Source organism: Vanacampus margaritifer, chromosome 1 (genome assembly GCF_051991255.1).
Source record: "Vanacampus margaritifer isolate UIUO_Vmar chromosome 1, RoL_Vmar_1.0, whole genome shotgun sequence".
NCBI lineage: Eukaryota > Metazoa > Chordata > Actinopteri > Syngnathiformes > Syngnathidae > Vanacampus > Vanacampus margaritifer.
The window spans coordinates 27,827,074-27,841,303 of NC_135432.1; the positions used below are offsets into that span (position 1 = coordinate 27,827,074).

General features: G+C 39.1%; 2 protein-coding genes across 4 annotated transcripts in view; one reads left to right on the forward strand and one right to left on the reverse strand.

Annotated features, from left to right (window-relative positions):
- cep104 (centrosomal protein 104) overlaps positions 1–9,036 on the forward strand; it is a 35,416-nt gene extending 26,380 nt beyond the window's left edge. For all 3 annotated transcript variants that reach the window (XM_077544755.1, XM_077544772.1, XM_077544763.1), the window contains exons 20-22: positions 1,943–2,010; positions 3,313–3,403; positions 6,560–9,036. In XM_077544755.1, the coding sequence (XP_077400881.1) occupies positions 1,943–2,010; positions 3,313–3,403; positions 6,560–6,696 (296 nt within the window). In that variant the 3' untranslated portion in view covers positions 6,697–9,036. The remainder of the gene's footprint in view (positions 1–1,942; positions 2,011–3,312; positions 3,404–6,559) is intronic.
- Positions 9,037–9,073: 37 nt separating this feature from the next.
- On the reverse strand, positions 9,074–10,630 carry b3gnt7l (UDP-GlcNAc:betaGal beta-1,3-N-acetylglucosaminyltransferase 7, like). Its single transcript, XM_077544783.1, has one exon. It carries the CDS (start codon positions 10,622–10,624, stop codon positions 9,407–9,409), a length of 1,218 nt encoding a protein of 405 aa, XP_077400909.1. The 5' UTR covers positions 10,625–10,630; the 3' UTR covers positions 9,074–9,406.
- Positions 10,631–14,230: the final 3,600 nt, after the last annotated feature.

Here is a 14,230-nt window from a genome sequence, read left to right on the forward strand (position 1 = left end):
ACAATGTTCTAGTTCAGAGAGAATTACACATGATAGGGCAGGACTATGATTATATTCTGGTATAGGGAAATGGTTCTACTGTATTGTGGCGTACACAGACAAAATAAATTTATCTGTATGTATTTTGATCCAGAATGTAATTGGTTGTGTCTGCCTTCCAAATAGCTTCTTATAAATAGGTCATTTAGGTTTATCACAATCAATTCAATTCAGTTTATTCCAGACTCAGGGTCCAATCTTAAAAACAAACAAAAAAAAGCAAAACAAAACAAAACATACAAAGATTAAAAAAAACAAAAAAAAAAACAGTTACACATTAAGAAGACATGCATCCATACGTTTGACTGGTAGCAAATTATAAATAAAAAGCACTTGTAGAGCATCATTATAGGGCACCTGAAGCCTATACATACTTGCTTTTTTATAACTATGCCAAAGGTGAGCTTACATAGTGTATTAGCCTGGCCATACAATATCCTACACTGCTTGTAGATATCATCATCATCTGCCATATCGGCAGTGATGATAGGCCCAAGATATTTCACTTTATATGTTACATTTAATTTCACATTTAACAAATACAAATCAGGATAGTTCATGTGTTTGTCCTCCTTAGTTCTACAAATCATAATCACACTCTTAGTCGTGTTGTATTTGATGTCAAACAGCTCACCATAGATGTTAATAAGCTGCTGTAGGCCAGCAGAACTCGGGCTAAACATAACTAAATCATCAGCATACACTAAATGATTCACAAGTAAATTTCCAGAAAAAACAACCAATTTTACATGACCTAAGCCTTGTTGGGAATTCATTAATATACAGGTTGAATAAAATTGGGGGCAAAAACCCACCATGCCTGACTCCATTGCTGACCCAAAATGGGGCAGACACAGCATTCCCCCATTTAACCTGCATAGTTTGCTTACTGTATCAGTAAGTCAACAAGCGCACATTGTACTTGGGAACACCTCTCTGTATCAGCTTCATAAACAGCTTTCAGTGATTCACCCTATCAAATGCTTTAGAAGCATCTAAGAAACATAAAAACTGATGAGTTTTGCTGTTTGTATTTTTAGTGCATAAACACACATGTCTGCGCCCATCATAGCCTTAAACCCAAACTGATTATCTGTAGATTTGATCAATTCTGATATCCTGTCCAAGAGGATTGTTTCCAAAACTCTTGACACAATGCTAGCTAGAGCTATCGGTCAATAATTGTTAGAATTGCCAACCTACCCAGTTTTATATTTTATGAGAGGAACTAATGTTTAACATTAAACAAATCATTTCAAATGACACTTTGTTGGGCATTTAAGAACCTTCCACTGCTTTATCCCAAAGACTGTTTGGACAATTGTATTGAATTATTAAAAATGCAATCATAAACCAGATTCAGTAATTTGTAACTCTTAAAATATGTATAAAACAAATCAGAAAGCACCTGAAGGCCAGTTTTAATATAGTTATGCAATCTGATTTTGTGCTTCATCTTTTCAAACATTTATCTATCTGGCTGGTCCTCCGTTAAACCACCAATGACTCACACAAATAATTTTCTAAATTTTAAAACTAAAGAGGTGTATCCTCTGCCTTATTGCTACTTACAGACTATGCTTCTAATATTATTCTTTAAATAAAGAAAACTTTTTGGACGACCTTAGAGCTAAAACAAAAAACACATGTCAGTATTAATAATTGACAAGTGTGACTCTTTTGTGTTTCTGTCATGTTTGCTTTGTTGTGTCAAAAAAGGTCCATTATTCTTGACATTATTGGATTTTCTTTAATGGTACCTAATGAATTCGATCTATCGTTGAAACAATGCCTATATTTAAAACTCCTGTCTTTCCTATCACATTTTCATTTCCTTGCCAGTGTTTTAGGTATGTTCTCTTTACTTGTAAGGGAGCTTAAAGGTGTCACATTTCTGTTTCAGCCCCCGTCTCAGGTAAACGCTCCAGCCACTGCCCTTTGTGTCACACCAACTTTTCACCAGGAGAAGAGGTAAGATTCTGGACATGAATGTTCCAGCTAAACCAATTGCGATACCACTATCCCTTTAAATCAATTAAAAGTGGTGGGGAGGACTAAGCTATACCACCTATGAACTTTTATGCAAATTTAAACAATAGATATCTTATTACCAAGGCCCTCTTAATCGTTGAGTGTGGTTACACTAAAACAAACAACAAGGTTTCACAGAACCTGGGTTTGGACTTCACACCATTAGCATTTCCACAAACCAACACAGAAACTAATGAGTGCGTATAGTGTAAAAGTAAAAGATCAAACAGGCGAGGTCGTAAAACACTGCTATTGTGACCCTTTTAAAGACTTCAAAAGAGGAGACGTCTTTGTTCCTTGCTGTTTATTCCTCCTCTTAAGTTGAAGTCATTGCTAAAGTAGATCTGAGGAGGTAACCACCATCTTTATTAGCATTCAATAAAAGAATCTTGGATATAGAAGAAAAATATTTTTCATGAACAATTAATAATTAATTATTTTAAAAACTCATTTTACCACTTGCTGTCGACTGAAGATGACATCACGTGTGCTCAGGAAACAGGTGACGACCAATCATGGCTCAGTTTGATTACCAAAGCCAGACAACAGGTGAGCCACGATTGGTCATTACCCGTTTCCTTGAACATCTGTGATGTCATTTACAGTCGACAGCAAGTGGAAAATGAGTCTTTAAAGGTATTGTACATGACAATGAAGTTATTAAATTAATTCTGGACAAATGTTAACTTTTTACTGATGAAAGTGGCTAAAGGAATCTTTCTGTTAAATTCATAAAATAGTGTGAAATCAGACATTTTTTTTCCTATTTTCTGTATGTTGAAAGATGTTTTTAAGTCAAATGCCAAGTTTTCTGTGAAACAAAGCAACAGTTGTGTATGGCTTGAAATGTCTGAGCCCCACTCTGTCATCCAAAACATTTTATCTGTTAGTGATTTTGTCCATCATTATCGTTGATTGCATACAAGCAGAATCTGTGCAAGGAGACGTGACACGAATAGTGTAAATGTACTCTGCTGTGATTTCACTCAAATTTAAGACATGACACGCAGCTTCTTAACACAGACACGCCCTTCAAAATTGTTGGTGGGAAATATTACGAGAAAGTCGCACTCTGGCTGCCAGAGCTCTGAACAGATGCTATGAAAGGCCACAGTGTTGTAGAAGGAAGGAGGGCGGCCAATCTGCCGTTGACTAGATGTACAGTTGCCCGTGGCCGTCCCCGATTGAAGGTCCTCCCAGGGCAGGACCAGACTTACTGAGCTACTTTTGTACCTGTTGCAGGCCTGGAAGGCTCACCTCACGGGCATTGACGGCTGCAAACAAAACTCACGCAGGGCCGCGGTGTCCCAGAGAACCCAGCCAGCAGCACAAGGTGAAGCATTCATACCCCCGTGTCCACACGCCCACAAACACAGCACAGCACAGCACCCTGTGAAAACGCTTTAGAAAGTGCAACTATTCCCAATTTGGACAATTTGGCTTAGTGTCAGGATGTACTTAGCATACTGTATTTATTTAAAGGCTTAAATTGTGATTGTCACTTTCTTTTATGACCGTGTTTAGATCCACAGTATCAGCTGTAGGACCGCTAGTACAAACAGAATATTCAGTGATTACAGTTGTCAGTCCCCCCAAAAAAACAATAAACGGCGAATAGCTTTTCTTGTTTCTCTATACACACCCAAAATAAACACTGTTGCCAACTAGTGGCTGAACTTTGTGAGTGTTCAAAGGAATGCAAATTGATAATGGTCGTGACGCATAAGTCTGCGTGGTTTCTTGGCCCACATTTGGATTAACTTGGTTGTTCTTATTCACAAATTGCTCTGGAAATAAATGAGTTTGGATTAAATGGCTCCTCAACAGTGTAAACACACAACAGCCAAAAAGGGAATTAGTTTACGTCTCCGGGTGTACCTCAGGGACACCAGAGCACCAGGATGACAACATAGTGAATTATGCTGCCCCTTCTTCACTGAAGACCAAAAATATTGGTATATTAAATATGATTTTCTCAATCAGGACCCAATATAAACTCACCTGGGACCCATTTTTGGACACTTTGGAATGGCACTTTAACTTCCCTCTTACCAAGTTTATCTGTGTGGTCTTTATTTCCCGTCAGCTATAAACAACTGTGGCAAACACTGTTGAACAGTTGTTTTTTTGTTTTCAGTTCCAGGAAATATACTTGGAATAGAGCAGCAGTTCCTAAAATGTTGACGATGAATACTTTGGCCATGGTACATTGAGTCCAGTCTTACACCCCTTGTAGGATGCTTGCACCACTGTTTTGGAATCCCTGCAATGAAGTATTTGGTACTGCAATGAGGTAGATGCCACAAACTTCCGGGTTCACACATCAGCGTCGTTTCCGGCCACTAATGGCCGCGTTCCAACACTCGCACCCCCGCCCCCAACCAATGGGCATCTCAACTCTCTGAAATGCTTTGGGCAACTGAGACAGACACACTACACACTCTTACCCGTCGACGGGAACGCGCAAAAAGCGCAAGAACTGGGACGCGGCCCACACGTCGCAAACCGGAAACAGAAACTAAGCTGATGTGTGAAAACCAGGAAGTCGGAAGCCCCGCCTCCTCCCTGGCATATACCCCATCAGTGGCGAGCGGTGACCTTTTAGAGTGGGCATGCGCGAGCGGAAAAATGTTGCGGTAATTTTAGTATGAATTTTAATATTATTATTTTATACCACTGCGGAAATATTCAGGACTGTCGCAGGTTGATGCACACACACTGTAATGTAACCAGCTCCGTGATGAGTGAAAAGACACAATCACATGCCCACAAATTTGTCAACACGTTAGAATTTATAGTATTCAGAACTGGCTCGTGCCCACGAAGTGGGCTCAACCCGGGAGAGAAAAAAAGACATCGCAGCGGAGGGAGCTACAAGCGATTTCAACCAACAATCAACAGTTTGCTAACCTATAGACAGCCAGCGAGCCATTTGTTTCTTGTACGTCCTGGTTTGAAAGTGACGGACGAAATTCTTCCCCGTTTTCGTGATGACTACTTCAGGAGTAGGACAACCACTTGAAATGATGTTCTTTGCCTCAAAAGTTCTCCCGGAAAACGGCACTATTATGCGCAATGCTGCTTTACTACCAGCTTTTTTGCCATTCAAAAGGCGCACGTACAGAAAAAACCTCTCGGAACTAACACAACTTGATTTCTCATTGCACGTGCGCGAAACAACCTGTCGGCTTTTCATCTGTCCGCGAGGAAAACAGGACAAATGGGCTCTTTGCACAAATCCACTACTTCCTGAACTCAGTACCACTCCTTCATGTCCTGTCTTTTGTGATTGGACACATTGATTAATCCAGGTGTGACCTCAGTAACCACAACGACAATGGCCAGACACACCTGGATTAATCAGTTTGTCCAATCATAAAAGACAGGAAATGAAGGAGTGGTGTTGAGTTCAGGAAGTAGTGGATTTGTGCAAAGAGCCCATTACACCAGAATTTAAGACCAAAACAGTAAAACCAAGATATTGTATAACAGATGACACATGATTTTATTCAAGGGCTTGGGCATGCACTGCATTAATAGCTTATTATGACCGCTCGCCACGCCAAGTAGAAATATTTGAGGGATTTTTTTTGTCACAAATTTTAAACAGTCTGTAGGTGTCTTTTGTCGTATATGCATGCTTTCACCAAAATACCCAGAAATAGGAAGAATCCTCTCCTATATACTATACAGTATGTTTCCTTTGTCTTCTTGGGGGGTTTAGATCAGCGGATGCCCTTAATAATTGTCAAGTATTTGTATACAAGTAATTAAAATGTCAATTTTCCATAATACGTCCTCTTTCTAAAGTAAATATTTTTTCATTACTGCTACTGTACTCCATCCATCCACTCTCTGAACCGCTTATCCTCACTCATCGAGCCTCAAAGTTTTTTTTCTTCTCTGCCTTCAAAGTACAGGAACTCACCGAATTCGAAATGACACCATCATGTTTATGTTCTTTAATTGTTATGTGCTGCTGCTTTGTTTTGGTTATGAAAAGAACACTAGATGAGGTCTTTCATTCACATTAACTCATTCACTGCCATTGACGGCTATTGACGTCAAAAATTAATTTGAACTATTTCTATTAGTTTAACATTTTTTTCCACTTTTGTAAAGAAAACTATGAAAACCTAGAAAACATTTTTTATTGTACATTTAGAACAGATATAAAATGTATGATTAATCGTGAGTTAACTATTGAAGTCATGTGATTAATTACAATTCAAAATTAGCAGCATCGGGAAAATAAAATTGTAATTAGTTGCATGACTTCATGAGTTAACTCACGATTAATCAAATTTTCTATATCTGTTCTAAATGTACAATAAAAAAATCTAGGTATTTATAGTCTTGTTAACAAAAGTGGAAAAAAATGTTAAACTAATAGAAATAGTTCAAATGAATTTTTGACGTTTAGAACCGTCAATGGCAGTGAATGAGTTAAAAGTTTTTACAAGTGTTGGGGTTCTCTGTTTGTGTCCAGGTAGGGCTGTCGCTAACACAAAGGTCACACGCACCTGGTCTGTGGAAACCCGAGGTAGAGCCAGGCCTTTGGAGAAAGGCAGTCGGATCCCATCTCTGGCAGCCTTTGCTAGAGGACATACGCCTGGGAAGCGGTGATCGGGAAAGAAGACACTTCACCTTCTTACCTGTAGAGGATCAGCAGTATCAATACTCATGGTGTCATGGTCCTATTTTTCACTGTAGATTCTGAAGCACTTTTGGAAAAAGGTTTTAATCCTTACGATTTGATGAACTTATATTTGGTCTCATTTGTGATTATACGATCGTATTCACTCACTAAATTTAGAACCATTACGCAATTCAAATGGCTAATGCAAGTAAATGTAGCGCTGACCTGCTGGTTGTTGCTAAGGTGAAAACATTGTGATGCTGAATTCAAGTTAGACGGTCCCATAGATACCCATTAACAATCAAAAATTCACTTTGATTAACTCATTCACTGCCATTGACGGCTATAGACGTCACAAATTCATTTCAACTTTTTCTATTAGTTAAACATTTTTTCCACTTTTATTAACAAGAGTATGAAAACCTAGAAAAAAATTATTGGACATTTTGAACAGATATAAAATTTCTAATTAATCATGAGTTAACTATTGTAGTCATGTGATTAATTACAATTAAAAAATTGTAATCGCGATAAAAAAAAAAGATAAAAAATTCAGGCAATTAATTTTTTAAAATCCTAATTAATCGCACAACTTCACAAATTTTATATGTTTTAAATGTACTGTACAATAAAAAAATTGGAAATAGGTTTTCATACTCTTGTTAACAAAAGTGGGAAAAAATGTTAAACTAATAGAAATAGTTAAAATGATTTTTTGACGTTAATAGCCGTCAACGGCAGTGAATGAATAAATAAAAAAAGATTATAAAAAATTCGAGGCGTCCGGCGATTACATTTTTTTATCGTAATTAATGGCATGACTTCAATAGTTAACTCACGATTAATCACATTTTTATATCTGTTCTAAATGTACAATAAAAACAATTCTAGGTTTTTATACTCTTGTAAACAAAAGTAGAAAAAATGTTAAACTAATAGAAAAAGTTAAAATGAATTTTTGACGTCTATAAACGTCAATGGCAGTGAATGAGTTAATCATATATCCAGGGTATGAGCCATTCTGGCCTTAACTTTGGAACAGTAAATTACATTTGTCTCTAATTAGATTATACAGTACAGTGTCTATTGATGCAAAAATATCAGAAAACAATACTGATCTACATGCAATAAGTAGTTTTACAGTAATTCTACTGCATAAAACACCCTCATTTCACCACACAAGATGAAAACCAGAATGACCGATTAGAGCAGCAGACTTGCTCTGATAAGAGAATTGAGGGAGTTGCACTGCTGAAGTGTCTGGCATATGGCAAATAGAAACATCCTTGTCTGGCGTACACCGAGAGAGCCTCCGATGACATCAGCAGGGGTTATTTTGTCAGACCTGACAAAGCCCTCCTCGACATTGTATTAAACAGCTGTCGATGTATAGTATGCCCGTTGGTAGACCCTGTGGCGAGTGTACAGTAGACACAAAAGGCGACCCCTCTTTAGTTTGCATGAGGTGCCGCTGTAGTAAGTGACTCTTGCCAGATGAGTTGTGCATTTTAGCAACTTTGTGCCATTGCTGAAGCTTTTGTTAGTGTGATGTGAATGTAGAGGTTTGTATGACCAGTCAAGTCTGTAAATATCGGGACATGGAGACAGTCATCTTGCATCCAAATCAGGTGAACGGTGTAGGATGTGATACTTTTTAAGGGACTGTTCATATTTGGTCAAATAATTTGCAGTCAATTACAGCCTGAAGTCTGGAGCGCGGCTGAAATGTTTCTATTCACTTTTATTTTCAGCAAGTGAAGGGATGCTCGGTCAGATTCAGGTCAGGTGATTGACATTTCACTTCTTTCATTTCAAAACTCGTTGGTTGCTTTTGCAGTGTGCTGCAGGTCGTTGTCCATCTGCACTGTGAAGTGTCATCCAATGAGTTCAGGAAGTATTTGGCAAAATATGAACAGATACTACCCAAAACATTTCAGAAGACATTCATCCAGCTGCTTTTATCAGCAGCCACATCATCAATACACACAAGGGAACCAATCCCGTTGGCAGCCATACATGCCCATCTGGCTATGGAACAGCTGAGCAGCCGATAGTTACTTTTAATGTGAGGCAAACTGTTCACTGTAGTTTTGATATAAATACCCTCAAATAAAAGCTTTGATCCATGTTGGTGGTGTTTAGAGCCAAAAAGATGACTTTTGTGTCCATGCCTCAATATTTATGGACATGACTATAAGTATGTAATATTTGTAATGTAGTTTTTGTTGTTGTTGTTTTTTTACAGTACTATGTACATCATCAGCGACAACGACTATTTTCTTCTGCAAAAAGCACATGCATTTTATTAAATGCATGAAAACCTGCAACACCGGTGTGATATACTTGATAGACTGTACTGTAGCTTCCCTTTATTTATGAATCAAGCAAATGTCACTTTTAACAGAAATGAACAGAGACCTTTAGTTTGTATTTACACTATAATACAATGTTAGACATTTTGGTTTCTTTTACCCTGATTTTGTTTACAATGCAACATGAAACTCTTGCACTATGTTAATAATGTACTGTAAGGCACATACAGCTACTACACATTCAGCTCTTGATCCATGAGACTCAAATTTGAAATGGCACTGTATGGTAGTGGTTTCCCAAAAGTAATGAGGACTCCAAACTGGACAGAAGGACTCATTGCATCAAAATCACGTCCTCTGCTTTCACTCATGGATTCTTGCACTGTTATGTCATAGAGGCCCTCTGTGCACAAACCAGTTCTTCATGGTGCACCAGTCTCCACATCTTGAGAAGCTCCTGGGCGCTCAGTTTGTGCACCACAATGAGGTTCTTGTAAAAGCACGGCTCGCTGTTCATGGGGCTCACCCGGCGCCTGGTAATGCCGAAGGTCCTGAAGCCAGAGTGCATCTCCGGAGTCAGGCGGAGCTTCTGCAAACACATTCCCAAAAAGACGTCGTCGATGGGGTACAGCTCCAGGTCCTCAGAGACAACGAAGAGCCTCCTGGCCAGCTGGGAGGACATGAGGAAGCCCCCTCCTCCCACATAAGGCGGGTATGGCTTATCGTAGAGCTCCCTGGGGATGTAGTATTTACTCTGTCTGTTCCGGATGGGGATGGCCTTGGAGATGGTGTCCCCCACAAACAGAGTGGTCTCCTTGTGCTCCTCCACCTTGAAGCCGATGAGGTCCAGTAGGTTGTTGGTGTTCACAAACACATCGTCATCCCCTTTAAATATAAACTGAACGCCCGGGCAGTAAACATCAAACCATTTGAGAAAATTGACCTCTTTCAGGGTCAAGTTGAAGAAGGTGTCCATGAAATCCCACTGCAGGATGTCCCCGTAGATTTGATCCTCATACTCGATCAGTTTCTGCAGGTTCTTGGCATCTTTGCCAACGGAAGGACTCCCCAAAAGAAAAAGGGTTTTTATGCTCTTCCCTTCAGCTGTGCGCTCCCTGCCCCAGGTTTTGCGCACCGCCTCGCGTCGGTCGTGCTGCTCAATGACGGACTTGACCACCACGAGGAGGTGCACCTCTCCGTCCCGCGCCGTGCACTTCTCCGGGTGGTTAATAAGCATCGGGAAGTACCTGCAATGCCGGTGCAGGACGAACTGGTGAAACCTCGGGTCTAACCTCCGGAACCAGTCCTTCGTCTTCACCGCGGCGTCCTCGCTGCAGTTCAACACCTGCGCGTCCCAGAAAGGAGCGCTCCGGTTCTGCTCCTCCTGTGCGCTCGGATGGTTATAGCGCGTAAAAGTGGGCTTGCTACCCTTATTCGAGGAAGAACACTCCCCGCACCAGCCGGCTTGCCTCATATACGTGCCCGCGGTGTCCTTTTCGGGGAGTTTCAGCTTGTGGATTAAGAGGAGGGATGCGAAGAACAGAGAGAGGCTCAGAAGTGGCTTCAGCAGACCGAGCCGCTTTCTCCGGAAAAGCTGCTCCATGGCACTCAGTGCAGTCGACCGCGGATCTCCAACGCTTCACTTTGGACCACCATCGTGATGTCCCCTCAACTTTGTGTCTCTCGTCTCCAGCACTCCGTCTCGTGTGATCCCTCACAGCCGCTGTGCAGCCAGATAACAGGATGCGCTGACACCGACGTGGCCCCGGGGCTCTTTTTGGCCATGGTGACGCTGAAGTTGGAGACGCGTTGGTCGGCTTTCGAGAACTGTGGGGAAATGCTGTGGGCCACGTCACATGGGACCCGAACTTCTCTGCTTTGGGCTGCGAATACACACACGCAGACAAACCCACCCCTGTACTCACTCACTCACTCACTCACTCACTCACTCACTCACTCACTCACTCACTCACTCACTCACTCTCCTCCTCCTTCCAAACATACCCTCCCATTTCACGCCGGCATTACTTTTTGGTAACAGGTGTCAACGACGACACGTTTCTTTTGAATCTGGCAAAAGTCCACATTTGGTTGAATTTATGTATAGTTAGACATTTCATAATATTTACTCGAAATTTTACAGTGAAGTTTTTCCTCCAATTTGCACATCTAAATTACATTAAAAATGACATTAAAACAAGTACAATTCTGTTATTTAATACAATAACAATAAAGCGCTATAAAGCCTAAGTAAAGATGACTTGACATTTCCACAAAAAAAAAAAGTTTAACAACCATCATCCATCAAGGGGTCAGACTATGAGCAATTGGGATGATATAAGAATACCAGTGGCGCACTCTAGTGGACATAACAGAAAATTACAACAAATAGGACCATGACTATAGTAAAACTCTTTAAATGTGACCTTTTACATCAAACATACGCAAACTGATATTTTTCCCATTCTCCGAGGTCTAAAATAACTAAATACACCAGTTATTTTGATCTTGGACCTTGGCTATGCCTGCCTCAAGAGCCAAGTAATTTTACTGTTGACGTTTTTCAAACACGCTGCAAAATTCGGAATATTATGTCCTAGTTTTCATTGTAGCTTCCCAGAGGTTGATGCTATAGCATTGTAAGTTGCACCAAATTAAAACTACTATAATTGTCTTGCATATGGTAGTAAACACATGAACACCTGTGTACATTTTAACAAATTTTAATGCACAAACATACATATGTTTTATGCTTGGAAAGGATGACATCATATGATACATAAAACTTTATCTAATTTTTTTTACTGTTAATGCACATACAGTACAGGTCAAAAGTTTGGACACAACTTCTAATGCAATGCATTTTCTTTATTTTCATGACTATTAACATTGTAGATCATCACTGAAGGCATCAAAACTATGAATGAACACATGGAGTTATGCGCTTAAAAAAAGGTGAAATAATTGAAAAAATGCTTTATATTCTAGTTTCTTCAAAATAGTCACTCTTTGCTCTGATGCTTTTTTGCACATTCCCTCAATGAGCTTCAAGAGGAGTCACCTGAACTATATTGAAAGAGTTCCCAGAGGTGAGAATGTCAAGAGTGTGCAAAGCAGTAATCGCAGCAAAAGATGGCTATTTTAAAGAAACTAGAATATAAAACTTGTTTTGATTTTTTCCACCCTTTTTTGTCAAGTACATATCTCCAAATGTGTTCATTCTTAGTTTTGATGTCTTCAGTGGGAATCTGCAATGTAAATAGTCATGAGAATAAAGCAAACACATTGAATGAGATGTGTGTGTGTGTGTGTCCAAACTTTTGGCCTGTATTGCATATCACATATTATCACTATTATTATGTTTTATCACTAATGACACAACAAGACACACTTGGGGCAAGACACGAGTGGGTGAGGGCACTGATTGGTTGACACGAGGAAGGACAGGATTACACTTAACAAGGCCAAGGGAGACACACAAGGAAAACAGAACCCAAACATGTCACCCTGAACATGCTGGTGTTTATCCTGTTGCATGAAACTTAACTTCTTAGACATTTCCAGGGCTCTAATTAAAAAAATATCCACCTAAAAGACCATCCCTTAGTATGTTGTTCAGCTCGCCAAGACAAAAGTGGATATTTGTATCATTTCTGTGTGACACTCCTACGCAAACTTCTCACTCTTTAGACTAACCCTAATTCATACTTCAATGCTTAATAACTCGAAACCTGTGGGGAGTTAAGGACACATATTTTAGAATGTTATACAGCTTGCTGAGACGAACACGTGAATATATGGATCATCTCTATGTGACACTCCCAGGCAAAGTCCTCCGCTTTCACGTTGTCATTTGAAAGGCTCATAAAATGTACGTAACTGTATCCGTATTCAACGTTAAGTATAAATGAGCCTTTGTCTGGTCTATTCTAAATAAGTATTTGCTCACTAATAAGGTGGAGGAAATGACTGAAATATTACACAAATATTATTATTATGCATGTAGCTTCTAGGGCGCCACAGTGGCTGACTGGTTAGCACGTATACGGTCGTGGCAACTGCTGTTACAAACTATGCAATTTGTAATTTGTGCTTTCTTTTATTTTTACAGCTTGGATCATGCGCTGTAGCAAAATGGAAGGATGGCCACCAGTTGAAAAAAGTAAGATTAAAAAAAGCTTTAATTAACAAATGCCATATTTGTTGTTCATGTAAAAAAAAAAAACTGCTTTAAATAGACTTATTAATGTTAGGAAGCAGATACAGTATCTGTTTCACTTTGGAGATAAAAGCATAATTAGCCAGAAATGAAACTTGTATCCATTCACCCTCATGTAGTTGAAGTGTTCAGAGAGGTTTCTGGATCTTCCCAACACACAACTACCGTTAGCTCCCCAAGGTGTTCGGATGATACAGAAACCTCTCCTAGCACTTCATATGCATAAGATTGATTGAATAAAGGTTACATTTTCATTTTTGATTAACTGTTCATTGTTGTTGTTTGTATAATGATAATTTTAGTTACAGTAATTGTATATCAAATGTGACTTTTTAAAGTTATTTTTGGTCAGTGCTTTGTTGAATTTAATAAAGAATATTTGGATTAAGTTCGATCCAGAACACTTTATTCATCCCAAAAGGGAAAATCATTTGTCTGTCATTATCTATAGAATTATAAAGCCTTACCTACGTTGTAGGTAACAGTACAACTAAAATTGAAAAAACAAAAAAAACTTTTCCATTAACAAAATGAAATAACAAAAATGCTTTAAAAAACAACAACTGCAACTACAATTTAAGCTTTGAAAACTCTAATTCAAGCAAAAATTGTGTTGGTTTTTTATGCTGATTTTAAATATAAACTTTAAGCAATAACGTTTTTTTCCAAGATTTTGCTCAATAGTATCTCAGTATTACTCATTTTCTCCTTGAAGTGAGATCTCCAAGTTATCTCCAGTAAGTTTCACGTTTGACTCTATAATTGCAATGTCTCCCTTATTTCTCCTAGTGGATTTTAGGAGAGACAAATGAGAAACGTTTGAGAAAAAAGAGAGTAAAATAAGAGTGAGATGAGATTCTCACATTTGTCTCATAAAGTTGTTGACTTGGTCCACGGGAAGCTTTCGGGTTCTCATAACAACCTTTGCTCTAAATTGATAAAAATTCATAAAATAAAAAATACAAAAGTAAGCGTTCATTTCCGGAAGAC

Bases quoted from the DNA above. Each gene is read 5' to 3' on its own strand.
- b3gnt7l (XM_077544783.1), bottom strand. From the start codon at position 10,624: ATGGAGCAGCTTTTCCGGAGAAAGCGGCTCGGTCTGCTGAAGCCACTT.